Raw genomic sequence first — 27458 nt, forward strand, 5'->3', positions numbered from 1 at the left:
ACTAAGGGGCTGATTTACTAACCCACGAATTCGAATCCGAATTGGAAAAATTCCGATTGGAAAACGAACATTTTGCGACTTTTTCGTATTTTTTGCAATTTTTTCGGCGCCTTTACGACTTTTCGGAAATTATTGCGACTTTTTCGTTACCAATACGATTTGCGCGAAAAAACGCGAGTTTTTCGTAGCCATTCCGAAAGTTGCGATTTTTTCGTAGCGTTAAAACTTGCGCGAAAAGTTGCGCTTTTTTCGTAGCGTTAAAACTTAAAAGGCGCGACGTTTTGCGCAAGTTTTAACACTACGAAAAAAAAAATCGCAACTTTTTGCGCAAGTTTTAACGCTACGAAAAAATCGCAACTTTCGGAATGGCTATGAAAAACTCGCGTTTTTCCGCAAAAATCGTATTGGTAACGAAAAAGTCGTGATAATTTTCCGAAAAAATCGCAAAATACCGATCATTACGAAAAAAACGCAATCGGACGCATTCGGCCCGTTCGTGAGTAAGTAAATGGGCCCCTAAGGGCAGATCTATCAAAATGTGAGTTTAGAGCTTAATACATAAAGGGGCTGATTTACCAAAATCGTATTGGTCGCAACAACTACGAAAGTTTCAAAATTCATTCGAGCTTCGGTATCGCGACCATCGAGCCCTCTGGGAGGCTTCCGAAATCATGCACTGAAGGTTCAAAGTCGGAAAGATTTTTTGTGCCGTTTACGATCGATCGGATATGAAAAATTCCGTAAATTCCAGATCGTACCACAATATTTTCATATGACCGCGATATGAATTTTCGCACAATTAGCGCTCATCAGAAATTATCGTTAATAATATGTATTTTTGCCGAACGTACTTAAAAACATCCGGAATTCAGACTTTGATAAATCAGCCCCAAAAAGTCACCCTCATTCTATTCATCCCTATGGGATTTTTAGAAGCATATTTATTAATGGATGAACTTTCGGGGCCAAATTTATAAAAAAAATTTAGAGTTTAGAGCTTCATACATAAAAACTCACCCGCATTCTATTCATTTCTATAGGATTTTTAGTAGCCTATTTATCAAATGGTGAGTTCTGTTACCCATTGATACGCTTTTAAAAACCACATAGGAATGAATAGAACGTGGGTGAGTTTTTATGTATGAAGCTCTAAACTCTAATTTTTGATAAATATGGCCCCTAAAGTTCACCAATTAGTATATACGCTTCTCAAAATTGAATGAATCAAACGTGGGTTAGTTTATATGTATTAACTGCCCCTAGGCATCACTTCACAGTAGGGCCCATATACAAGTGCAAAGTGCAATTTAGGATGTAGGTTGTCATGTTTTTTTACCCACAATGCAGCTGTGAGGGGGAGATACGCCGTATCTGTATATAGGCACCCAAAAGGGCCTAGGGTGACCCTTGGGTGCCTATATAATCGATTATTTACAAAAATAAATAAAAACCTTTCCCAGCCGCTGCCAGATGCTTCTTGGACAAATCCGGCAGTTGAGTTGGGAGTTCCCATGGTGATTGCACGAAGTGACATCACAAACACACATACTTGTGACATCACTTGTGACGCCCTAAGCTCCTTGTACATTGGACACAATTGCGTAAGGTGCCTAGGGTGTTTCCGGACCTAACTACGCCCCTAGGGTGCCTATGTATTAAGCAGAAATCTGCCCCTAGGTAAGGGCAACGTGCAAAGTGCAATTTAGGATGTAAGTTACCATGTTTGTTTGGGTGCCTATATACATATACTGTATCTGTATATAGGCACCCAAAAGTGCCTAGGGTGGCCCTTGGGTGCCTATATAATTGATTATTTACAAAAATAAATAAAAACCTTTCCCAGCGGCCAGATACTTCCTGGCCAAATACGGCAGGGGAGGTGGGAGTTCCCATGGTGATTGCCGGAAGTGACGTCATGGGCACCTATACTTGTGACATCACTTCCTCAACCTAGGGGTGTAGTTAAGTCCAGTGACACCCTAGGCACCTTACGCAATTGTGTCCAATGTACAAGGAGCTTAAAGGGGATATTCACCTTAAAAAGAACACTTGGCATGTTGCTGGTTCTGGTTCTTTTCAGCCCTAAAAGCTCATGAGTGAAGCATAAATATTAAATAGGAGCTCTCGTCTCGCTGAGCTCGCTCGCGCCACCCTGCGAGCATTTTGTGTGGCGCGCATTAGTTTTATGGCTGCCTGCAGGGATGGGGTATCCAGTTACTGAGTCGGAATCTTCTACACTGTAGTAACATAAACTGGTGGGATTGGGGTGTAATAAATCTCCTCTCCAGGAGTAGGGAATGGGACTAGCCAATGGGAATAAGTATGTGGAGACGGTCGTCCAATCACGTCGGAGAATCCCAGGGTGCCCTTGTGCTTCAGACTGGCCTGTCCATAGACATGAATGTGTCTCTGCAGTTCTATTTGCGGCAATTGGCAAGGGACGGGGATTATCCAAATAAATGAGTTTGGGCTTCATGAGAACTTTCCTGAGCAGGATAAATTATTGTTTTTGGAGGGAATGAGCAGCCTTACCTCATGTAATTCTCTCCTCTGGGGGGTATGAGGATACGTGGACTTTAACCTCTTCCTACCCTGAGTGGTTGCTTTGAGTGTAATTGCTCTGTGCGCGAGTTGTTACCCCACCCAAAGCCACCTACTCATCTGGCTCAGGAACCTGCCGAAGAACAGAGAACAGATTGTTGGCCGTTAGCGCTGAGATCAGCACAGATATGCCCTGTGCACATAATACACCTATATACACACAGTCCTGTCTATCCCCTCCTTATTCCTGATCCACCAGCAGCCGCGGGGCCCCAGGGATCTGCCCAGAATTCTGCCCAGAATTACCCAAGGAGCCAAATGCTAAGCAGGGAATTTCTCTAAATGTCAGCGATGAATTCAAGGCTTTCAGGCGGATCCTGGAAATATTTAGCTGTTTTTGCTCTGTGGTAAATAAGGAGGTTTCTGGCGCAGACCCCACTGCTCCATCCCAATCTGAGCCTAATGACCTTTCCATGACTGACAGTGACTTCTGTGTCCCAGACCTTTGGCTCTCATTGGGTGATGGGAGTTGTACGTCAGCATCAGCAACAGTTGAAGGACAGACACTGATAGGTGTTACGATCACCCTCCTGCCCTACTCTCTTCATCTTGCCTTGCTGTCTTCTTGTCCTACTGGCTCCATTTGTCCTACTGTCTCCATCTTGCCCTACTGTCTCCCTTGCCCTACTGTCTCCATCTTGTCCTACTGTCTCCATCTTTCCCTACTGTCTCCATCTTGCCCTACTGTCTCCATCTTGCCCTACTGTCTCCATCTTCCCCTACTGTCTCTATCCTACCCTACTGTCTCCATCTTGTCCTACTGTCTCCATCTTGCCCTACTGTCCCCATCTTGCCCTACTGTCTCCATCTTGCCCTACTGTCTCCATCTTGCCCTACTGTCTCCATCTTACCCTACTGTCTCCATCTTCCCCTACTGTCTCTATCCTACATTACTGTCTCCATCTTACCCTACTGTCTCCATCTTGCTCTACTGTCTCCATCTTACCCTACTGTTTCCATCTCGCCCTACTGTCTCCATTTTGCTCTACTGCCTCCATCTTGCTCTACTGCCTCCATCATACCCTACTGCCTCCATCATACCCTACTGCCTCCATCATACCCTACTGCCTCCATCTTGCTCCATTGCATCCATCTTGCTCTACTGCCTACATCTTACCCTACTGTCTTCATCTTACCCTTCTGTCTCCATCTTGACCTACTGCCTCCATCTTTCCCTGTTGCCCTCATATTGTTCTAGTGTCTACATTTTATCCTACTTTCTTCATTTTATTCTACTCTTGCCATCTTGCCCTATTGTCACCAAATTACCCTACTGTTTACATCTTGCCCTATTGCCACAATATTGCTTTGCAGTCTCCATTTCTACTGCTGCCCCCATCTTGCTTTGTTATCATCATCTTATTTTACTGTTTTTATATGGTTGTTCTCCATTGTGCCCTACTGTTTTCTTATCTTAACCTACTCTTTCCATCTACTCCATTATTGCCATCTTGTCTTTTTGTCTTGATTTTGTCCTACTATTTCCATGTTGTCTTCATTTTATTCTTCTTTCTCCCACTTGCTCTACTGTTTGTATTTTGCCTTACTGTGTCCAGTCTTCCCCTTTATCTATCTGTTACCTATATGCAATATTACAGCAATCTTTTGTGTTCTGATGCCTATAATAGTGCACACAGCATTACCTGGGTTATCCGGGGGTGGGGGGCAACGGGGATGAACGTAACAAGGAAAATAATCACCTCAATTAAATTTGGCTAGTGAGCCCAAAACATAAAAACAAATTCATGATTGGCTGTCAGTGCTGGGAATGTCCTGCAGATCGTTCCCCCCTTGTAGCGAGTGAGAGATTATTGAGAATGTCATGCAATCCTAGGCTAAATGTGCCATTTAATCTCCTTCTTCCTCTCTCACAATGAGTTCTGCCAATTTGCTAAACCAACAACACAAGTACCTCTTAATGTTTAGAATGATATTAGAAAATAGGGACCACGTGTGGGGATCTACTATGGTGCAGTGTAGGAACTAGTGTCCTTGCACCATGGTTATTGGGCCTTGGAACAAACCAAGTGCCCTTTGTAGGTGCATGGTGACTTGTTGCTCTTTAGAAGTGGAAGAAGGTGGTGCCCAATGGAAGCCTATCTACTCCACCTCTTCCATCTGTGCTGGAGATAGCACGGCACCAAAAACAAATTAGCAGAAGTAAATGGTGGAAGAAGAGTTCCCCCGCACAAGACTTTCAGGGGCCCAATACCAGAGCCCTTCATCAGGTGAATAGACAGCAGGGTATTTCTAAGCATCGTGAATGAATAATTGTGGTTTATTTTAAAAGGTTCAGTAGGATTTTTATGATTTCTTAGTTATCTTGGAGGTTGCAACACCAACCCACTATTTAGGGCGTATAATGGGCACTAAACTGATTCCCAACTAAAACTGCTATTGAACTTTGAATGTTGGAGGGTACTGGTAGTTGTACAATGTACAGGTGGGGCAGCAATCATATGAAGTGCTATGTTGCCAAGACACCATTTTCCTCTGCTGTTGCCATCTTATCCTGGGGTCCTTATCTCACCCTGCTTTCTCTATCTTGCCCTACTGCTGCCATCTTGTCCTTACTGTCCAACTAAACTTACTTTCTTAATCTTCCTCTTTGGTCTCCACCATACTCAGCTATTTCCAGCTTGTGCTGCTGTCTTCATTTCCCCCCATTGTTTCCATCTTGCCCTGTTGTTGCCGTCTTGTCCATCAATCTCCATCTTATCCAACTTTCTCCCTCTTACTATTACCACCTTGCCATACGGCTTGATTTCTTCAGATTCAGCCAGACACCTGCTACTACTTTAGCTCTCCAGACAGCCCCTGAATCTTCAAAACTTGCCCCCAGTACAGGCCTAGGTCTCAGTTCTTTGCTCCGGACAACATGCTAGTGCTGGGGGGACATGTTGGTTTCGTAGTTATAAACAAACAAACAGCATTAAGGCAGAGACATCTAAGCAGCAAATACAGAGAGGGAAAGCACAGAGGGAATGGATCCCTAGCTACTTTCTCTGGCCTTCTGACCCCCTTCATCCTCTCATTAAGGTGAATCCTCTCAGCCTATTTCTGGCCGCCATGTGTGTTCAGATCCACAGATTGTCAGCTCCGTGCTACTAAATATAATCCCAGCAGGATTCAGAGTTACACACATGGCAGTCTCACATCTGTGAGAGCTCAGTAACACAGCCACATAGCAGCTGAAACTGAAAAAAGATGCGCATCAATCAAGTCCAGTCAACCTCTTCAATATTTCCGACTAAGGGGCCCTATTTGGCAGTATGAAAATGAGATTACTACTAAGACTACTAAGTCCCTTCTACTGAGATCTTACAATCTATACATAATGCTCTCTGGGTGTAGGTTAACGTGGGTCCTCGGCTTAAGAGCTCACAATCTATACACAAATCTCTCTTTGCAGAATATCTTGCAGGATGTTTGCTTGCGTTAAAACTATGTATTCGATAAATTGCTAGTTGACATAAGAGCTAACATTCTATACGTGAGGCTCTCTGTGTGGAGTAAATGGGTTCCTGTGTGTGTATAAATATATATATACTTTATATCTAAATCTCACGCCCACACAGGGCCGGTAGAGGTAACATTTCATTGGTTCATTGGCTGTGGCTGATTAAAATGATAGGACAAAGCATAGAAATGTTCCGTATACATGAATACCCTCCCTTGTCTCTCTGCAGATCATGATGAGTAGATAGCACCCTACACGATGACCATGGCTCCCAGGAAAAGGAGTCGTCATGCCTTTGGGTTCCTTTGCTGCTTTGGGAGCAGCGAACACCCTGAAATCAACCTCAAGGACAACAATCCCCTTCATTTCATGGAATTTGCTGGGCCCATTCCCTCGGCCGAGGAGCTCAATGCCAGGTTCTCCGAACTGGTGGTAAGTCCCATTCCTCCTAGCCCAGTCTAAATGCAACCAATGGGAACTGTGTGTGCTTTTTAGATGGGAAGATTCCATACATAGTCAGTTTGAAAGCAACAGCAACCCTACTGCGAGTTCTGGGAACTGCAATCCAGCAGGCTGGACCCCTAATAGACACAGTGATAAACCCAATATAATGAATTTCAGTTTGGGCTTAAAGGGCAGATTGGCCAGTGAAGGTCAAAGTGCCTGTGAGACAGCTTTGTATTCAGCGGGGATTCGTTTCACTGTGGGCTGTACGGAGGGAGGACAAACTCTATCATTATCTATTCATCCCCTAGCCACTGGCTTCCCATTAGGGCCCTTCTTTGTGTTAAGAAAAAGGGCAATTTTAGCACGGTTGTACCCCAGCTGGAAACCATTAGTCAATGAGCAGTCAATGAGCCGATGTTCTGGGGTGAAAGGTCACACATTAATTTCCATTCATAATTGTCCTTCTTTTTAGTATTTTTATTATCTATATGTTTGCCCCATAGTCCTCCTGTTTGACACTTATCATGGTTTAGGTAACACCATACCAAGGGTGGCAAAAAGACTTCTGCACATAAAACTTTCTTTTCATGGTGGTGGTGTGGCCAGAAAGTCTCTTGTTTGCCAAGGTCCCCATTGTATTATAAAGGGCAAGCAAATCCTAAATATGTCAACCAGTGACTTGTAAGCAACATGTTGTTCATCTCCACCTTTGATGTTGCTCCTAGTGGCCTCAAAGTAGGTGCCATTTTTACATTTCTGGCTTGGAGGCAAGTTTTACTCTAAGCAGAGCCTTCTTCAGGCCAGTAGACCACATGGGGCTAGCCAATCAGAGCCCTTACTTGGCATCCCCAAAGAACTTTTTTCATACTTGTGTGGCTCCCCAACACTTTTTACATCTGAGTGTGGCTCGCGAGTGAAAAAGGTTTTGTATTCCTCATCTATAGCATCTGCTTCCAACCACACGACCCATCCTAGTGGCCCTTCCAAGTGGTCACTAGCCCAGTTTATGGCTGGTTCCTGCTCCAACCTGGTGCAAAAGAGCTCCCTGTATTTGTCAGCAGCCTCCTTGATTTAATCCCCTCTCCTCCAGTTTCCCCCAGTAACAGGGGTTTCTCCCACTATCAGTAATTTGCACCCAAAACCTACATTTACCTGATCCATTGAAATGCACGCATTCTACACCCAAAATCTTCTGAAATTGCCCGATAAGCAGTGGAAAAATGTTGGTAAAACACAACCGACATATTATATCAGGGTAACCACAGGTTCCGCATATACATGAAGGATGTAAAACAGCAGCCCCTCTGCTGTTGTTGAACTATAACTCCCAGATCCAGTAGCAGCTTGAACAGTAGGTGATGGCCTTCAGTTCTGACTTGGAAAGGCCCCCGTGGAGGTTACTTGGCTGCTAGGGTACCCTGGTTTACACAATGAGGTGCCAGGCAGTTTTCCAGGTGCATACAGTTATTTGCTAAGCAGTTACCCTGGTTATTCTGATTAGTTGCTATGCAGTTACTAGCGACTGTGCTATGTTAACAGCTTTCCATGGTAGTTCAAAACGCCATAAGGGGTGATCATAGTCTTAGCAGGCAAAGTACAAATCTCACCTGTAGTAAAGGTGGGCCCGGGTGCTCATGCCCCTGACCTCCAGCTTAGGGAGCCATCATGGGGAAAATCACACAAGACAGTGATACAGACAGGCACTCCGAATTCCCAGAAGTATGTAGCAAAAAGCAGCCATATTATAGCTAAAAAGTATACAAAGTTTATTTAATCCATATATAAAAAAAACAACAAAGAAAGCCTTACGCGTTTCGTACCAATAGGGTACTTAATCATAAGCTAAATTACATTTACAGCAAAGTAACCAACCAAGTTGGTTGTGATTGGCCAATCTTAGGTCCATTCCTATTGGCTACTTTGCCTTTAAATACTGTGTTTGCTGTAAATGTAATTTAGCCTATGATTAAGTACCCTATTGGTACGAAACGAGTTGTTTTTCTTTGTTGTTTTTATATATATGGATTAAATAAACTTTGTATACTTTTTAACTATAAAATTGCTGCTTTTTGCTACATACTTTCTTGTGTGATTTTCCATGGTAGTTACCTCCCTGAACACTGTGAATTTCTAACCGCAGGTAAAATTCTTCCCGTTATATTTTCCTCATTGCATAGGAAAATGCCCCAGACAAGTAAAGAGCCCCTGCAGGGCAATTAGGGCATAAATTCTACTCTAAAACCTACTGGCAGCTGTAACCCACTTATCTGTTTGTCAATCCCATTCTGTGGCACATGTAATAAATGGCATTAAGTTTGCCCAGGAGCAGTAACCCATAGCAACCAATTAAATGTTTGCTTTTAAACAGGTGACCAGTAAATGCAACCTGCTGATTGGTTGCTATAGGTTACTGCTCCTGGGCAAAATGAGTGCCTTTTAATACATAACCCCATTCTGTCTTATCTGCCCATACTGACACAATTCTGACGGATTGGCTGCTTTTAGTACAGGCGAATGAACTGCATTTCATCCTCCAGTGGAACATAGGAGAAACCCACCACAGGAGGGGTAAACGCCCATGTGTATGTGCCCTAAAGCAGACAAAACTGTATGGTGGCTCAATAGGGTCACAGAGGACTATTCAGCATTGATGTCTCTCTTGGTTTGATGCCTAGGGTTGGGCAGTTTGGCCATTCTATGTTGGAGGTCCCAACACTAATGCAGAATATCCCAGACCCTGCTGCTGTACAATGCCGTGCATACACTATGTCTAGGAATATGATAGAGTGGCTATTGTCTGTTCATCCCTAATGGGCTAACAATGGCCCTGCTGTTTGCCAGTACCAGGCAGAGCCATGACGCTTTGTCTCATCGCACATCCAGCTGGTGTTATGGTTACTGGGCCGGGGGCTTCACTGTAACAGGGATCATTATATGTTATATATGTGTTTATATAGGCCTCACACGCAGTGCGGGAGGGATGAGTGTGTTATATTTTCCCTTGGGTCTGTAATACCCAGACATTTCACACTGGCATTCAGGTACCCAGACATTATTACTTACATAAGTTCGCCATTTTCTATTAGTCCGTGTGTACGTGGGAGGCAGGGGCCCAGGTTCTCTATTGGGCAAGCTGACACCCCCCTGGGACCCCAGGTTACAGCACTGAGGTGACTTTAGCCTCTTCCTGGAAGCTTTAGCCATCCATACACAGTCATGTGATAGGGAGTTGATTTCAGTGTGAGGAAAACGGTTTGATCCCAGGACAGAGCAGTAGAGTTGGAATCTCTGTTGTTCTGACAGGAATGGTTTATTCCAGAAAGTTCTATAAGAGAGTCCTGTTACCCTCCCCCCTCTGTTTTACCACAGAGATGTCACCTGAGGGAAATGATTGGGTTTCTGGGCTCAGGGGACAGATAACAATAAGTGACAGGATCGGCTAGTGTGGGGTTTGTATGTATCTAATCTCTCGGCACTAGTGAACCAAAATGGAGGAAAAGAATATCAGTACCTCAGTAGGAACCTTGTTCATTAAGACTGCAGTGGGAGTTTTGGGGTAGAAAGTGTCTGTGGAGTCCCATGATATAAAGGTACAGTTATAGGACCCATTATCCAGAATGCTCGGGGCCAAGGGTATTCCGGATAAGGGGTCTTTCCGTAATTTGGACCTTCATAGCTTAAATCTACTAACAAAATCAATAAAACATTAATTAAACCCAACAGGATTGTTTTGCATCCATTAAAGATTATTTATAACTTAGTTTGGATCAAATGCAAGATACTGTTTTATTGTTACAGAGAAAAGGGAATCATTTAACCAATAAATAAACCCAATAGGGCTGTTCTGCCCCCAATAAGGGGTAATTATATCTTAGTTGGGATCAAGTACAGGTACTGTTTTATTATTACAGAGAAAAGGGAATCATTTAACCATTAAATAAACCCAATAGGGCTGTTCTGCCCCAATAAGGGGTAATTATATCTTAGTTGGGATCAAGTACAGGTACTGTTTTATTATTACAGAGAAAAGGGAATCATTTAACCATGAAATAAACCCAATAGGGCTGTTCTGCCCCAATAAGGGTTAATTATATCTTAGTTGGGATCAAGTACAGGTACTGTTTTATTATTACAGAGAAAAGGGAATCATTTAACCATTAAATAAACCCAATAGGGCTGTTCTGCCCCCAATAAGGTGTAATTATATCTTAGTTGGGATCAAGTACAGGTACTGTTTTATTATTACAACAACATCTTGCCCTACTGTCTCTATCTTGTCATATTGTCACCATCTTGCCCTACTGTCTCCATATTCCCTACTGTCCCCATCTTGCCCTACTTTCACCATCTTGCCCTACTGTCTCCATCTTGCTCAACTGTCTCCATCTTGCCCTACTGTCTCTATCTTGTCATATTGTCACCATCTTGCCCTACTTTCTCCATCTTCTCTACTGTCTCCATCTTGCCCTACTGTCTCCATCTTGCCCTACTGTCTCCATCTTGCCCTACTGTCTCCATCTTGCCCTACTGTCTCCATCTTGCCCTACTGTCTCCATCTTGCACTGATATCACCAACTTGTCCTAATATCACCACATTTTTCTTCTGCTGCCAGCTTGCCTACTTGACATACATTTTATCCCTGACACTTCATACCATCTTCTCTACCTCCCTGTAGGGCCAGGGCAGCCTCTGCTGCTTGGACTCACCTGAAAGACAGCTTTGTGCTCATAACAAAGAATAAAAAATAGACAAAAACTAAATTGAGGCATCATCTCATTTTCTTCATGAAGTTCTCATTGCTTCCCTGTTTATGTTATGGTCCCGCAGTTCTGTAATGAATCGGATCTCCCCTCAGAGCCACCATTCTGGAGAAATCATTATTTGCGCCGGGCTGCATTTAGTTGACTGATTAGAAGATTTATTCCTTGCTGTCAGATCCAATTTCCATCTTTCCACGCTGCTGGCGTATCTCTCTGACTCCTTCCTGCTAGCAGGAAACTCTCTGGTCAACCAGCATGGGAATTAGTGCCAGATTTATGGTTTATTTCATCTTCAACCCAAATACATGTTTATTTTGCCTATTTGGGACAGAGCTGTGTTTAATTGAGTCTAAACTGGGGGGACTGCATATAGTGGGACACTACAGAGCAGCAGGAAGAGCTAGGCGCAAAAGAACCACATATCTTCATGTTTTTGTCCACAGTGCTGTATTTTTATACCAGGCAGCTGCAAAAACATATTAGTGTGGTTGTGGAACAGCACATATATTATTACCTCTGGGAAGGGACTGGGGCTGTGGGATAGCAGGTATAGTAGGGAGAGATGGTGCCTATAGTAGCAGTGGGGGGATAATAGCCTCTGGGAAGGGAATGGGGCTGTGGGATAGCAGGTATAGTAGGGAGAAATGGTGCCTATAGTAGCAGTGGGGGGATAATAGCCTCTGGGAAGGGACTGGGGCTGTGGGATAGCAGGTATAGTAGGGAGAGATGGTGCCTATAGTAGCAGTGGGGGGATAATAGCCTCTGGGAAGGGACTGGGGCTGTGGGATAGCAGGTATAGTAGGGAGAGATGGTGCCTATAGTAGCAGTGGGGGGATAATAGCCTCTGGGAAGGGAATGGGGCTGTGGGATAGCAGGTATAGTAGGGAGAAATGGTGCCTATAGTAGCAGTGGGGGGATAATAGCCTCTGGGAAGGGACTGGGGCTGTGGGATAGCAGGTATAGTAGGGAGAGATGGTGCCTATAGTAGCAGTGGGGGGATAATAGCCTCTGGGAAGGGACTGGGGCTGTGGGATAGCAGGTATAGTAGGGAGAGATGGTGCCTATAGTAGCAGTGGGGGATAATAGCCTCTGGGAAGGGACTGGGGCTGTGGGATAGCAGGTATAGTAGGGAGAGATGGTGCCTATAGTAGCAGTGGGGGGATAATAGCCTCTGGGAAGGGACTGGGGCTGTGGGATAGCAGGTATAGTAGGGAGAGATGGTGCCTATAGTAGCAGTGGGGGGGATAATAGCCTCTGGGAAGGGACTGGGGCTGTGGGATAGCAGGTATAGTAGGGAGAGATGGTGCCTATAGTGGCAGTGGGGGGATAATAGCCTCTGGGAAGGGACTGGGGCTGTGGGATAGCAGGTATAGTAGGGAGAGATGGTGCCTATAGTAGCAGTGGGGGGATAATAGCCTCTGGGAAGGGACTGGGGCTGTGGGATAGCAGGTATAGTAGGGAGAGATGGTGCCTATAGTAGCAGTGGGGGGATAATAGCCTCTGGGAAGGGACTGGGGCTGTGGGATAGCAGGTATAGTAGGGAGAGATGGTGCCTTTAGTAGCAGTGGGGGGATAATAGCCTCTGGGAAGGGACTGGGGCTGTGGGATAGCAGGTATAGTAGGGAGAGATGGTGCCTATAGTAACAGTGGGGGGATAATAGCCTCTGGGAAGGGACTGGGGCTGTGGGATAGCAGGTATAGTAGGGAGAGATGGTGCCTATAGTAGCAGTGGGGGGATAATAGCCTCTGGGAAGGGACTGGGGCTGTGGGATAGCAGGTATAGTAGGGAGAGATGGTGCCTATAGTAGCAGTGGGGGGATAATAGCCTCTGGGAAGGGACTGGGGCTGTAGGATAGCAGGTATAGTAGGGAGAGATGGTGCCTATAGTAGCAGTGGGGGGATAATAGCCTCTGGGAAGGGACTGGGGCTGTGGGATAGCAGGTATAGTAGGGAGAGATGGTGCCTATAGTAGCAGTGGGGGGATAATAGTCTCTGGGAAGGGACTGGGGCTGTGGGATAGCAGGTATAGTAGGGAGAGATGGTGCCTATAGTAGCAGTGGGGGGATAATAGCCTCTGGGAAGGGACTGGGGCTGTGTAACAGCAGGTATAGTAGGGAGAGATGGTGCCTATAGTAGCAGTGGGGGGATAATAGCCTCTGGGAAGGGACTGGGGCTGTGGGATAGCAGGTATAGTAGGGAGAGATGGTGCCTATAGTAGCAGTGGGGGGATAATAGCCTCTGGGAAGGGACTGGGGCTGTGGGATAGCAGGTATAGTAGGGAGAGATGGTGCCTATAGTAACAGTGGGGGGATAATAGCCTCTGGGAAGGGACTGGGGCTGTGGGATAGCAGGTATAGTAGGGAGAGATGGTGCCTATAGTGGCCCTATTACTTATCCTTCTCATGAAATGCAATAAAAATGACCATTTTGCATACAGACATTGCTGTATAAGTGAAATAATGTGGCGCGTACCTGTTTGGAATATAAAATAGCTGCATCACTTGTTTAGTTGAACTGCGCAGCTGGATTGTATTAAAAATTATTATTATTATTTTATCAACCTCAGACAGCTGGGGCACAGAAGTAATTTTTTTGCTGGAATCTATAGATTTAATCCCGTTTAATAATATTTTATGCTCCTTCCATTGCTCGAGTCTAGACATTGTATATAGAAGTATAAACTGTAGCAGCATTAATTCCCGATGTGCCGCACTCGCCAAAAGCCGCCGATGAAAAACAATAACAGAATTTTTCGGTAATAAATGGATTTAATGAGTTGATATCACGGCCCAAGGAAACATTGTCGCTAATTAATCACCTTCTGGGAACACAAGAGCTCACACCCTCTCGGCTCGGCTTTGATTGTGGGGCCTGAAATGTCTCATTTATAACTCACAGATTTCTGTTCAGCCCTGGAAATGTATTTGGAAAATTGGCCTGTCCTGTCTGAAAATGTACAGTCTGTTTAATGGCACATTTAGTTTAACAGTAGCCATGACGCATATGTATAAATACAATATATACAGAGAAGGAACGCTTTGTGCTGACAGTAAGCCCATGCTGTACTCTCTCAGGGAAACATGGCAGCTCCCACCCATATGTATAAATACAAATATACAGAGAGGAAATGTTCTGGGCACACAATAAGCTGTACCCCCATACTGTACTGTCTAAGGGAAACACTATGGCACCCCCTACCCATATGTATAAATACAAATATACAGAGAGGGAATGTTCTGGGCACACAATAAGCTGTACCCCCATACTGTACTGTCTAAGGGAAACACTATGGCACCCCCTACCCATATGTATAAATACAAATATACAGAGAAGGAATGCTCTGGGCACACAATAAGCTGTACCCCCATACTGTACTGTCTAAGGGAAACACTATGGCACCCCCTACCCATATGTATAAATACAAATATACAGAGAAGGAATGTTCTGGGCACACAATAAGCTGTACCCCCATACTGTACTGTCTAAGGGAAACACTATGGCACCCCCTACCGATATGTATAAATACAAATATACAGAGAGGGAATGTTCTGGGCACACAATAAGCTGTACCCCCATACTGTACTGTCTAAGGGAAACACTATGGCACCCCCTACCCATATGTATAAATACAAATATACAGAGAAGGAATGTTCTGGGCACACAATAAGCTGTACCCCCATACTGTACTGTCTAAGGGAAACACTATGGCACCCCCTACCCATATGTATAAATACAAATATACAGAGAAGGAATGTTCTGGGCACACAATAAGCTGTACCCCCATACTGTACTGTCTAAGGGAAACACTATGGCACCCCCTACCCATATGTATAAATACAAATATACAGAGAAGGAATGTTCTGTACCTGCGGTAAGTTCATATTGCTCACTGTAAGAGAAATAATAGGACAGATCTCATACCTCATATAAATACTATAATACAGAGAAGGAATATTCTGAATATCCTGTAACTACTGTACTGTCTACAGGAAACACTATGGCAGCTTCCGAGCGTATACGTCAATACTAAATAACTAATACTAATAACAACCTGCTTTATCTTATTGCCCAGTCCATGTGTAATTGGATAAGCGCATATTGTCTAATCCATGTGCAGTTGAATAAGAAGTTGTTGCTTACTCCATGTCCAGTTGGATGGGATCTTGTTGTCCAGTCCATGTCCAGTTGGATGAGATCTTGTTGTCCAGTCCATGTCCAGTTGGATGAGATCTTGTTGCCCAGTCCATGTCCAGTTGGATGAGATCTTGTTGCCCAGTCCATGTCCAGTTGGATGAGATCTTGTTGCCCAGTCCATGTCCAGTTGGATGAGATCTTGTTGTCCAGTCCATGTCCAGTTGGATGAGATCTTGTTGTCCAGTCCATGTCCAGTTGGATGAGATCTTGTTGCCTAGTTAGTTAATGTCCAGTTGGATGGGATCTTGTTGTCCAGTCCATGTCCAGTTGGATGAGATCTTGTTGCTGAGTCCATGTCCAGTTGGATGAGATCTTGTTGCCCAGTCCATGTCCAGTTGGATGAGATCTTGTTGTCCAGTCCATGTCCAGTTGGATGAGATCTTGTTGTCCAGTCCATGTCCAGTTGGATGAGATCTTGTTGTCCAGTCCATGTCCAGTTGGATGAGATCTTGTTGTCCAGTCCATGTCCAGTTAGATGAGATCTTGTTGTCCAGTCCATGTCCAGTTGGATGAGATCTTGTTGTCCAGTCCATATCCAGTTGGATGAGATCTTGTTTCCCAGTGCATGTCCAGTTAGATGAGATCTTGTAGCCCAGTCCATGTCCAGTTGGATGAGATCTTGTTGCCCAGTCCATGTCCAGTTGGACGAGATCTTGTTGTCCAGTCCATGTCCAGTTGGATGAGATCTTGTTGTCCAGTCCATGTCCAGTTGGATGAGATCTTGTTGTCCAGTCCATGTCCAGTTGGATGAGATCTTGTTGTCCAGTCCATGTCCAGTTGGATGAGATCTTGTTTCCCAGTGCATGTCCAGTTAGATGAGATCTTGTAGCCCAGTCCATGTCCAGTTGGATGAGATCTTGTTGCCCAGTCCATGTCCAGTTGGACGAGATCTTATTGCCCAGTTAATGTCCAGTTGGATGGGATCTTGTTGCCCAGTCCATGTGCAGTTGGATGAGATATTGTTGCCCAGTCCATGTCCAGTTGGATGAGATCTTGTAGCCCAGTCCATGTCCAGTTGGATGGGATCTTGTTGCCCAGTCCATGTCCAGTTGGATGAGATCTTGTAGCCCAGTCCATGTCCAGTTGGATGAGATATTGTTGCCCAGTCCATGTCCAGTTGGATGAGATCTTGTTGCCCAGTCCATGTCCAGTTGGACGAGATCTTGTTGCCTAGTTAATGTCCAGTTGGATGAGATCTTGTAGCCCAGTCCATGTCCAGTTAGATTGAGTGTGGCTATACTGGGAAGGGGTTAATATTTAGGGATCCCGTTATTCTCTTTTAATGTTGCCCTGATTAGCTGAGATTTTCTGCTAATTCCGACCCCCTGGAACGCGCAGCCGGATCGCTGGAACAACAAGGAACGTGTTGATTTTCTACAGTATTAAAAATTCATTAATCCGCCTCTCGGAGGTAAAGGGCATGTGGATTCAAGGGAAACTTATTGGCAAATATTTTCCTTGGGTGCCTGTCAAAGCTGTCCCTTTGTACTCGCACATCCCCGGTGCGGGAGAATGAAAAACCCATTTTGTCCTCCGCGGACGCGTGTCGCTCCCCGGTACTGGATCCCATGTTATTGTAAAGTGTATTTAATACAGGGGGGACTTAGTATATCCTGAATCCCCCCAAAAGCCAGCACATCATTGGGGCTCTGTAGTTATTTCCTACACTCAATAGACCAGTTTTTTTAAAATAACTTTTGTTGCTGCTGCAGTTTAGCAACATGTGAAGGACTGTACGTTGGATATGTTACATACATGAACACTGACATCTGTGTGAAGCAGGTATAAACTTGAGGCTATATAGTAACAGGGGTCTAGTAACCCATAGTAACCAATCAGATCTTTGTTTTCCAAAGCTGTAACTTCCGTGACGGCACTGGAGTATTAGCTACCGGTTGCTATGGCTTCTAGGTGCGGGCAAACAATGTAGTTACAGTGTGATATTTTGTAAACAGATATAATGAATTGACGATTGTATCCGTTCCACAATAAACGCGCAGATCCGGCCAATCAGACGCCTGACAATGTAAAGAGCCAATGAATTCCGCCCACGGAACGTTGGGATCTTTTCCAGACCATTGTGCAGCCATTTGTGCAAAACGTAAGCCTTTGGATTGGCAGCCATAATGGTGCAGTCTCCCTGCCCATAAGGGCATATGTATGTGTATGAATGGGCGGAGATGCCATATTGCTTGCAGACAGCTATAGGAATGGTGCCGTCTCCCTGCCCATAAGGGCATATGTATGTGTATGAATGGGCGGAGATGCCATATTGCTTGCAGACAGCTATAGGAATGGTGCCGTCTCCCTGCCCATAAGGGCATATGTATGTGTATGAATGGGCGGAGATGCCATATTGCTTGCAGACAGCTATAGGAATGGTGCCGTCTCCCTGCCCATAAGGGCATATGTATGTGTATGAATGGGCGGAGATGCCATATTGCTTGCAGACAGCTATAGGAATGTCTGACCTAATGCTCGTAGTTTAATAGGGATGCACCGAATCCAGGATCAGGTTTGGACAAGATTCTGCCTGTCAGCAGGTAGGTGTGTGGGTGCTGGGTTTACTTGGAAGGGTTGAACTTGATGGACTCTGGTCTTTTTTCAACCCTGTGTAACTATGTAACTATGATTCGAATTTGTCCAAATCCTTTAGAGATGCACCAAATTCACTATTTTCGGATTCAGCCGAACCCCGAATCCTTGTAAAACATTCAGCCGAAACGCGGAAGCTGAACATTTTATGCATTTGCAAATTAGCATTGGATTCGGTTTGGTACTCGGCCGAATCTTTCGCAAAGGAATTGGGGTTCGCCGGATCCTAAAACAGTGGATTCTGTGCATCCTTATAGATCAGTAATGACATTCTCTTGCTTTAGGGCTGTCAGGGGCTGCTGGGAGTTGTATTTCACCAACACCTGGAGTCTTGTCGGCTCTATAGGGAAGTTATGTGCCGTATGCACATTAGCAGCAGGCAAGCACTCGGCCGAGGCCGTGTTGGAGCAGGAAGCTATCGGAGAGGCAGACGCCTGTGTATTTTGGCAGGGTCCCCCCTGTAAATTACTTCTGCAGGGGAAAAAAAAGAAAACAAGCTCTTTGCAGACTTCTGTTCAAGTGCAGAGCGGTGCCTTCCAGGGTGTGGGGATGGCAGGGAAGCCAAGGGGAGCAGCCAGCCTAGCACTTTCCTATTAACCTTTCCCATGCCGCATTTCCTAATCAGACCCACCGCTGGGGCATTAAACGTTACCCCTCTCCAGGGGTGGGGCAGAAAGGTTGTGCAAACTCTGCCAAGGGTCAGTCATTCTCAAACTTGATTTCCCTTCATCAGGAAGGAAACCTGGAACATAGGAAGGGCAATTGCTGAGTTAGAGTACTCAAATTTTCCCCAGACTGGAGCCCACTAGGGCACGAGGACAAGATGGTAACAGAAGGAAGGGATAGCGATATTAGGTCAAGATGGATACAGTAGAAGTATATGAAGACAGTAGAGCAAGTTGGTGACAGTAGGGCAAGATGGAGGCAGTAGACAAGATGGAGACAGAAGGGCAAGATGGAGACAGTAGGGCAAGATGGAGACAGTAGGGCAAGATGGGGACAGTAGGGCAAGATGGAGACAGTAGGGCAAGATGGAGACAGAAGGGCAAGATGGGGACAGTAGGGCAAGATGGAGGCAGTAGACAAGATGGAGACAGAAGGGCAAGATGGAGACAGAAGGGCAAGATGGAGACAGTAGGGCAAGATGGGGACAGTAGGGCAAGATGGAGACAGTAGGGCAAGATGGGGACAGTAGGGCAAGATGGAGACAGTAGGGCAAGATGGAGACAGTAGGGCAAGATGGAGACAGAAGGGCAAGATGGGGACAGTAGGGCAAGATGGAGACAGTAGGGCAAGATGGAGACAGTAGGGCAAGATGGAGACAGTAGGGCAAGATGGAGACAGTAGGGCAAGGTGGAGGCAGTAGGACAAGAAGGAGACAGTAGGGAAAGATAGAGACAGTAGGGCAAGATGGAGATAGTAGGGCAAGATGGAGACAGTAGGACAAGATGGTGACAGTAGGACAAGATGGAGACAGTAGGACAAGATGGTAACAGTAGAACAAGATGGAGACAGTAGGACAAGATGGAGACAGTAGGACAAGATGGTGACAGTAGGACAAGATGGAGACAGTAGGACAAGATGGAGACAGTAGGGCAAGATGGAGACAGTAGGGCAAGATGGGGACAGTAGGGCAAGACGAAGACAGTAGGGCAAGATGGAGACAGTAGGGCAAGATGGTGACAGTAGGACAAGATGGAGACAGTAGGGCAAGATGGAGGCAGTAGGGCAAGATGAAGACAGTAGGGCAAGATGGAGACAGAAGGTGAAGATAGAGACAGTAGGGCAAGATGGAGACAGTAGGGCAAGATGGTTACAGTAGGACAAGATGAAGACAGTAGGGCAAGATGGAGACTCTGGCTGACCCCACAACAGACCCAGAGAGAATAGATATTCCATAGGGAAATATTAATGGTGCCAAACTTAAAAGTAAAGCTCATGTATAACATGTTTTTATGCAGTTTCATTTCCTGAGTTTACTTGTCCTTTACGAAGTATATTCTCTGGTGGTCTTTTACACTGCCAGTATACAGTGGACCCCCGGATATGTGTACTGCAGGCTTGAGAGCTGGGATTTCCATTGTTTGCATGTACAACACTGCAGCCTGCAGAGGCCTTAAGAGAATAAAGTAGAAGAGGAACAAAGGTAACAGTTTTTTGTTAATAAATTCAGAGTTGATTAAAGTGACAATTCGAATTATCATTCAATGTCATGAATTCAGTAAGTTGTTTCTGACCCGCGCTGTTCCGTGGGCTGCTGATCCCCGGCGAGGGCAGTAGCGCAGCACAATGAGCCACTGTGTCGGGGTAATTTCTCTCACTGCCGAAGGTAAATGCAAAGTGATTAAGGAGCACAAAGACCTTTCATATGGTTCATATTCCCCAAATCCCTCGTGTTAACTCAGGGGAAATTCCTACGGAGGCTGCCGCTCTATCATGTGGGATCCCCAGGGAATGGTTTGTACTGGGCTGTTTGGGTAATGAGACCCCGCACCTTCCCACAACTGCCACTGGGTGGGTACCGGGCAATAATGGCCTCGCAGCCTTTGGCTTCAGCTTTGTTCAAAAATTCAAAAAATGTAAATTGCAGAGTTTGTATTGCAAAATGTGTCCCGGCCCAGGAGGGTAAATTGGTTGTTATGATTTTACCCCCCTGAAATAACAAATAGCGGGACAGTGTCCGAAAATAACCCAGGGACCAATGGCAGGCCTTGGCTATAACATGGTGTAGTAAATGTAGAAGGTTAAAATGAGGGGATAAGATAGGGGCAGTAGGGCAATATTAGGTCAAGATGGATACAGTAGAAGTATATGAAGACAGTAGGGCAAGATGGAGACAGTAGGGCAAGATGGAGACAGTAGGGCAAGATGGAGACAGTAAGACAAGATGGAGACAGTAGGGTAAGATGGAGACAGTACTGCAAGATGGAGACAGTAGGGCAAGATGGAGACAGTAGGGCAAGATGGAGACAGTACTGAAATATGGAGGCAGTAGGGCAAGATGGAGACAGTAGGACAGTATAGAGACAGTAGGGCAAGATGGAGACAGTACGGCAAGATGGAGACAGTAGGGCAAGATGGAGACAGTAGGACAAGATGGAGACAGTGGGAAAAGATGGAAACAGTAGGGCAAGATGGGGACAATAGGACAAGATAGAGACAGTAGGACAAGATGGAGACAGTAGGGCAAGATGGAGACAGTAGGGCAAGATGGAGACAGTAGGGCAAGATGGGGACAGTAGGGCAAGATGGGGACAGCAGGGCAAGATGGATACAGTAGGGCAAGATGGAGACAGTAGGACAAGATGGAAACAGTAGGGCAAGATGGAGACAGTAGGACAAGATGGAAACAGTAGGACAAGATGGGGACAGTAGGACAAGATGGAGACAGTAGGACAAGATGGAAACAGTAGGACAAGATGGAGACAGTAGGGCAAGATGGAGACAGTAGGACAAGAGGGAGACAGTAGGGCAAGATGGGGACAGTAGGACAAGATGGAGACAGTAGGACAAGAGGGAGACAGTAGGGCAAGATGGAGACAGTAGGACAAGATGGGGACAGTAGGACAAGATGGAGACAGTAGGACAAGAGGGAGACAGTAGGGCAAGATGGAGACAGTAGGGCAAGATGGGGACAGTAGGGCAAGAGGGAGACAGTAGGACAAGATGGAGACAGTAGGGCAAGATGGAGACAGTAGGGCAAGATGGGGACAGTAGGACAAGATGGAGACAGAAGGAGATTGGCATTGATACCACATGTTTATAATGGTGTGTAACTTTAGGGGCCGGTGCCCCCTGTACTAAATTTTCCGGGCACCCTCTGCAGTGGGCCTGTGATGGGGGAAATAGGGCAGGTCACCGAGACCCCTCACTGCACAGGAAGTTCCCTCGGTATTTATGTTACTGGATGTCTCAGAGGTTAAGCTTCCCCCTGACTGATGGGGATGTTCCTGCCAGAAAAAGTCTGATACATTTTGTTTGTTATTCTTTAATGTGTTTAGAACATTTTGGCCTGAGTGTTGCTCCCATTTCCCATTGCTCCCACTGCTCCCATTGCTCCCACTGCTCCCACTGCTCCCACTGCTCCCATTGCTCCCACTGCTCCCACTGCTCCCACTGCTCCCACTGCTCCCACTGCTCCCACTGCTCCCACTGCTCCCACTGCTCCCACTGCTCCCACTGCTCCCACTGCTCCCACTGCTCCCATTGCTCCCATTGCTCCCACTGCTCCCATTGCACCCATTACTCCCATTGCACCCGTTGCTCCCATTGCTCCAATTGCACCCATTGCTCCCATTGCTCCCATTTCCCATTGCTCCCAAAACACCCATTGCACCCATTTCCCATTGCTCCCATTGTACCCATTACTCCCATTGCTCCCATTGCACCCATTGCTCCCATTGCACCCGTTGCTCCCATTTCTCATTGCACCCATTGCTCCCACTGCTCCCATTGCTCCCGTTGCTCCCATTGCACCCATTGCTCCCATTGCACCCGTTGCTCCCATTTCTCATTGCACCCATTGCTCCCACTGCTCCCATTGCTCCCATTGCTCCCATTGCACCCATTGCTCCCATTTCTCCCATTGCACCCATTGCTCCCATTGCACCCATTGCTCCCATTGCACCCATTGCTCCCACTGCTCCCATTGCACCCATTGCACCCATTGCTCCCATTGCTCCCATTGCACCCATTGCACCCATTGCTCCCATTGCACCCATTGCTCCCACTGCACCCATTGCTCCAACTGCTCCCATTGCTCCCACTTCTCCCACTGCTCCCATTGCACCAATTGCACCCATTGCTCCCATTGCACCCATTGCACCCATTGCTCCCACTGCTCCCATTGCACCCACTGCTCCCACTTCCCACTGCTCCCATTTCCCATTGCACCAATTGCACCCATTGCTCCCATTGCTCCCATTTCCCATTTGTATCCTCAATAGAATCTCGTGTCAGGTCCGACATGGCCCAGTACAGTCTATGAGCCAAAACATTGGGCCCATTAGAAAACCTCCCAGTGGAGGCTCCTGGGAAATTGTTTTTACACCAATAATAACAAACAAAACAAAAACAACTTTTTTCTCCCCAAGAAACGTTCCCATTTCTCTATCCCCCGTGTGTAAGGGATTGTGTGCAACTCCCGGCGCCCCCGGCCGTTCCCTGAGAGACACGTTGGCCGGGAATAGGGGCAGCGGGAAATGACTCTGTAACGGGAAGTGTCAGTCCGCACCCAGGCCTGGTCGCTAGGCAACCGGGAGATCTGTATAAACACAACTGAGTGGCACAGAGCTTGGAAAATGGCAGCAAGTTTGGGAATATCGCTGAGTTTCACATCTGAGGTTTTATTTGGCCGGAACCGGTCCGGTTGGTCTCTGTGTGTTCCATTCCCTGTGAGACTCGCTGCAAAGTGTTTGCTTCATGGCCTTCTGGCTTTGTGTGTAATTCGACTTGAAATTATTCTTGTACTTTATTTCTGTAGGGGATTATCCCCTCTGTGTCCCTTTATATACCTGTCTGCCCTTACAGTAAGGAACCCCTTCCTATGCTGATGGTGAGATCCCCTTCCCTCCCCACCCCCAATGTATCACTCATTCCCCCTCTCTTGGTAGGGAATCCCATAACCTGTCTGCCCTTACAGTAAGGAACCCCTTCCTATGCTGATGGTGAGATACCCTTCCTCCCCCCCCCCAATGTATCACTCATTCCCCCTCTCTTGGTAGGGAATCCCATAACCTGTCTGCCCTTACAGTAAGGAACCCCTTCCTATACTGATGGTGAGATCTCCTTTCCTCCCCACCCCCAATGTATCACTCATTCCCCCTCTCTGGGTAGGGAATCCCATAACCTGACTGCCCTTACAGTAAGGGACCCCTTCCTATGCGGATGGTGAGATCTCCTTTCCTCCCCACCCCCAATGTATCACTCATTCCCCCTCTCTTGGTAGGGAACCCCATAACCTGACTGCCCTTACAGTAAGGAACCCCTTCCTATGCTGATGGTGAGATCTCCTTTCCTCCCCACCCCCAATGTATCACTCATTCCCCCTCTCTTGGTAGGGAATCCCATAACCTGACTGCCCTTACAGTAAGGAACCCCTTCCTATGCTGATGGTGAGATACCCTTCCCCCCCCCCCCCCAATGTATCACTCATTCCCCCTCTCTTGGTAGGGAATCCCATAACCTGTCTGCCCTTACAGTAAGGAACCCCTTCCTATGCTGATGGTGAGATCCCCTTCCCTCCCCACCCCCAATGTATCACTCATTCCCCCTCTCTTGGTAGGGAATCCCATAACCTGACTGCCCTTACATTAAAGAGCCCCTTCCTATGCTGATGGTGAGATCCCCTTCCCTCCCCACCCCCAATGTATCACTCATTCCCCCTCTCTTGGTAGGGAATCCCATAACCTGTCTGCCCTTACAGTAAGGAACCCCTATGCTGATGGTGAGATACCCTTCCTCCCCCCCCCCCAATGTATCACTCATTCCCCCTCTCTTGGTAGGGAATCCCATAACCTGTCTGCCCTTACAGTAAGGAACCCCTTCCTATACTGATGGTGAGATCTCCTTTCCTCCCCACCCCCAATGTATCACTCATTCCCCCTCTCTTGGTAGGGAACCCCATAACCTGACTGCCCTTACAGTAAGGAACCCCTTCCTATGCTGATGGTGAGATACCCTTCCTCCCCCCCCCAATGTATCACTCATTCCCCCTCTCTTGGTAGGGAATCCCATAACCTGTCTGCCCTTACAGTAAGGAACCCCTTCCTATACTGATGGTGAGATCTCCTTTCCTCCCCACCCCCAATGTATCACTCATTCCCCCTCTCTTGGTAGGGAATCCCATAACCTGTCTGCCCTTACAGTAAGGAACCCCTTCCTATACTGATGGTGAGATCTCCTTTCCTCCCCACCCCCAATGTATCACTCATTCCCCCTCTCTTGGTAGGGAACCCCATAACCTGACTGCCCTTACAGTAAGGAACCCCTTCCTATGCTGATGGTGAGATCTCCTTTCCTCCCCACCCCCAATGTATCACTCATTCCCCCTCTCTTGGTAGGGAACCCCATAACCTGACTGCCCTTACAGTAAGGAACCCCTTCCTATGCTGATGGTGAGATCTCCTTTCCTCCCCACCCCCAATGAATCACTCATTGTTGTAATTTTATCTACGTACCCATTTGTATTGTGTTTATTTTATACTGCGGGAGGGGTCGGCAAAGTGATTTTCTATATAAAACATATTTTTCCTTTGGCACCACAGTGCAGCTCAGTTAGTGACTGTTGCTGTATCAGTCCCGCCGGCGGCCATAATAAACTCTGACAAGAAGGAGAGGCAGAGCCAGAGGGACGTGGGCCAATGCACGGTGTAGTTGAACCTGTGCCCCTCTCCCCATGGCTGCTGATTAATGGCTGTGCTGTTTGGGGCTCAGATGCCGACACTGGGCACATTGTGGCTGAGAATTCCTTGGCGCTGCCCACACCGGCACAGCCAGGGGCCACTCTCAGGCCTTTTTTAATAAAGAGAGAATTCCGCTGCTGCTTCGGGCCGTGCCACACAGTAACTTGAAGGCTTTCCAAGGCTTTGCTGCTTCATATTGTTACTCCCAGCAGTAATCTCAGCGAGGGATTAGCCTTTTATTAACTTTATTCTAACTGATGTGATGACAAATTTATGCCGTAAGGAGGGGCAAAGCCAGGAATGGGGACTCCCTGCCAACTCCCTGCCTACCTCGCCCGATACAGCCCCGCGGGGAGTTGCGCCTGTTTGTGCTGTGTGAGCGCGAGAGGGCCCTTTTGTATAAATATATATGTATAAATATGTTATAGATTACCCTATAGCTAGCAACTTTGCAGTTGGTGTTCATTATTTATTTTTTATAGTTTTTGAATTACTTATTACAGGTATGGGACCTGTTATTCAGAATGCTCAGGACCTGGGGTCTTCTGGATAAGGGATCTTTCCGTAGTTTGGATCTCCATGCTTTAAGTTTATTAAAAAATCATTGAAACATTAAATAAACCCAATAGGGCTGTTCTGCTCCCAATAAGGGGTAATTATATCTTAGTTGGGATCAAGTACAGGTACTGTTTTATTATTACAGAGAAAAGGGGATCATTTAACCATTAAATAAACCCAATAGGGCTGTTCTGCCCCAATAAGGGGTAATTATATCTTAGTTGGGATCAAGTACAGGTACTGTTTTATTATTACAGAGAAAAGGGAATCATTTAACCATTAAATAAACCCAATAGGGCTGTTCTGCCCCAATAAGGGGTAATTATATCTTAGTTGGGATCAAGTACAGGTACTGTTTTATTATTACAGAGAAAAGGGAATCATTTAACCATTAAATAAACCCAATAGGGCTGTTCTGCCCCAATAAGGGGTAATTATATCTTAGTTGGGATCAAGTACAGGTACTGTTTTATTATTACAGAGAAAAGGGAATCATTTAACCATTAAATAAACCCAGTAGGACTGTTCTGCCCCCAATAAGGGGTAATTATATCTTAGTTGGGATCAAGTACAGGTACTGTTTTATTATTACAGAGAAAAGGGAATCATTTAACCCTTAAATAAACCCAATAGGGCTGTTCTGCCCCCAATAAGGGGTAATTATATCTTAGTTGGGATCAAGTACAGGTACTGTTTTATTATTACAGAGAAAAGGGAATCATTTAACCATTAAATAAACCCAGTAGGACTGTTCTGCCCCCAATAAGGGGTAATTATATCTTAGTTGGGATCAAGTACAGGTACTGTTTTATTATTACAGAGAAAAGGGAATCATTTAACCATTAAATAAACCCAATAGGGCTGTTCTGCCCCAATAAGGGGTAATTATATCTTAGTTGGGATCAAGTACAGGTACTGTTTTATTATTACAGAGAAAAGGGAATCATTTAACCATTAAATAAACCCAATAGGGCTGTTCTGCCCCAATAAGGGGTAATTATATCTTAGTTGGGATCAAGTACAGGTACTGTTTTATTATTACAGAGAAAAAGAAAATTATTTCTAAAAATTAGAATCATTTGTTTAAAATTGAGTCTATGGGAGATGGCCTTTCCGTAATTCGGAACTTTCTGGGTAATGGGTTTCTGGATAACGGATCCTATACCTGTATTGTTTTCTCTTCTGCTTCTTTCCAGCTTTCAAGTGGGGGTCAGTGACCCCGGTAGACAAAACCTATTGCTCTGTAAGGCCTCATTTTTACTATTATTGTTACTTTTTATTACTTAGCTTTCTGTGCAGACCCTTAGCTATTCATATTCCCATCTCTCGTTTAAACTACTGCCTGATTACTAGGATAAAAAAGACCCTAGCAACCAGATAGCTGCTAAAATACCTAGCAAAATAGCTGCTGAACAAAAAGCTAAATAACTGAAAAACCA

At 45.8% G+C, this 27458-nt stretch overlaps 1 protein-coding gene across 2 annotated transcripts in view; it reads left to right on the forward strand.

The window, feature by feature from the left end:
* daam2 (dishevelled associated activator of morphogenesis 2) overlaps nt 1-27458 on the forward strand; it is a 186699-nt gene that overhangs the window by 32504 nt on the left and 126737 nt on the right. For both annotated transcript variants that reach the window (XM_031902004.1, XM_031902005.1), the window contains exon 2: nt 6291-6493. In XM_031902004.1, coding sequence (XP_031757864.1) covers nt 6320-6493 — 174 coding nt within the window. In that variant the 5' untranslated portion in view covers nt 6291-6319. The remainder of the gene's footprint in view (nt 1-6290; nt 6494-27458) is intronic.

This window comes from Xenopus tropicalis, chromosome 5, assembly GCF_000004195.4.
Source record: "Xenopus tropicalis strain Nigerian chromosome 5, UCB_Xtro_10.0, whole genome shotgun sequence".
Classification (NCBI taxonomy): domain Eukaryota; kingdom Metazoa; phylum Chordata; class Amphibia; order Anura; family Pipidae; genus Xenopus; species Xenopus tropicalis.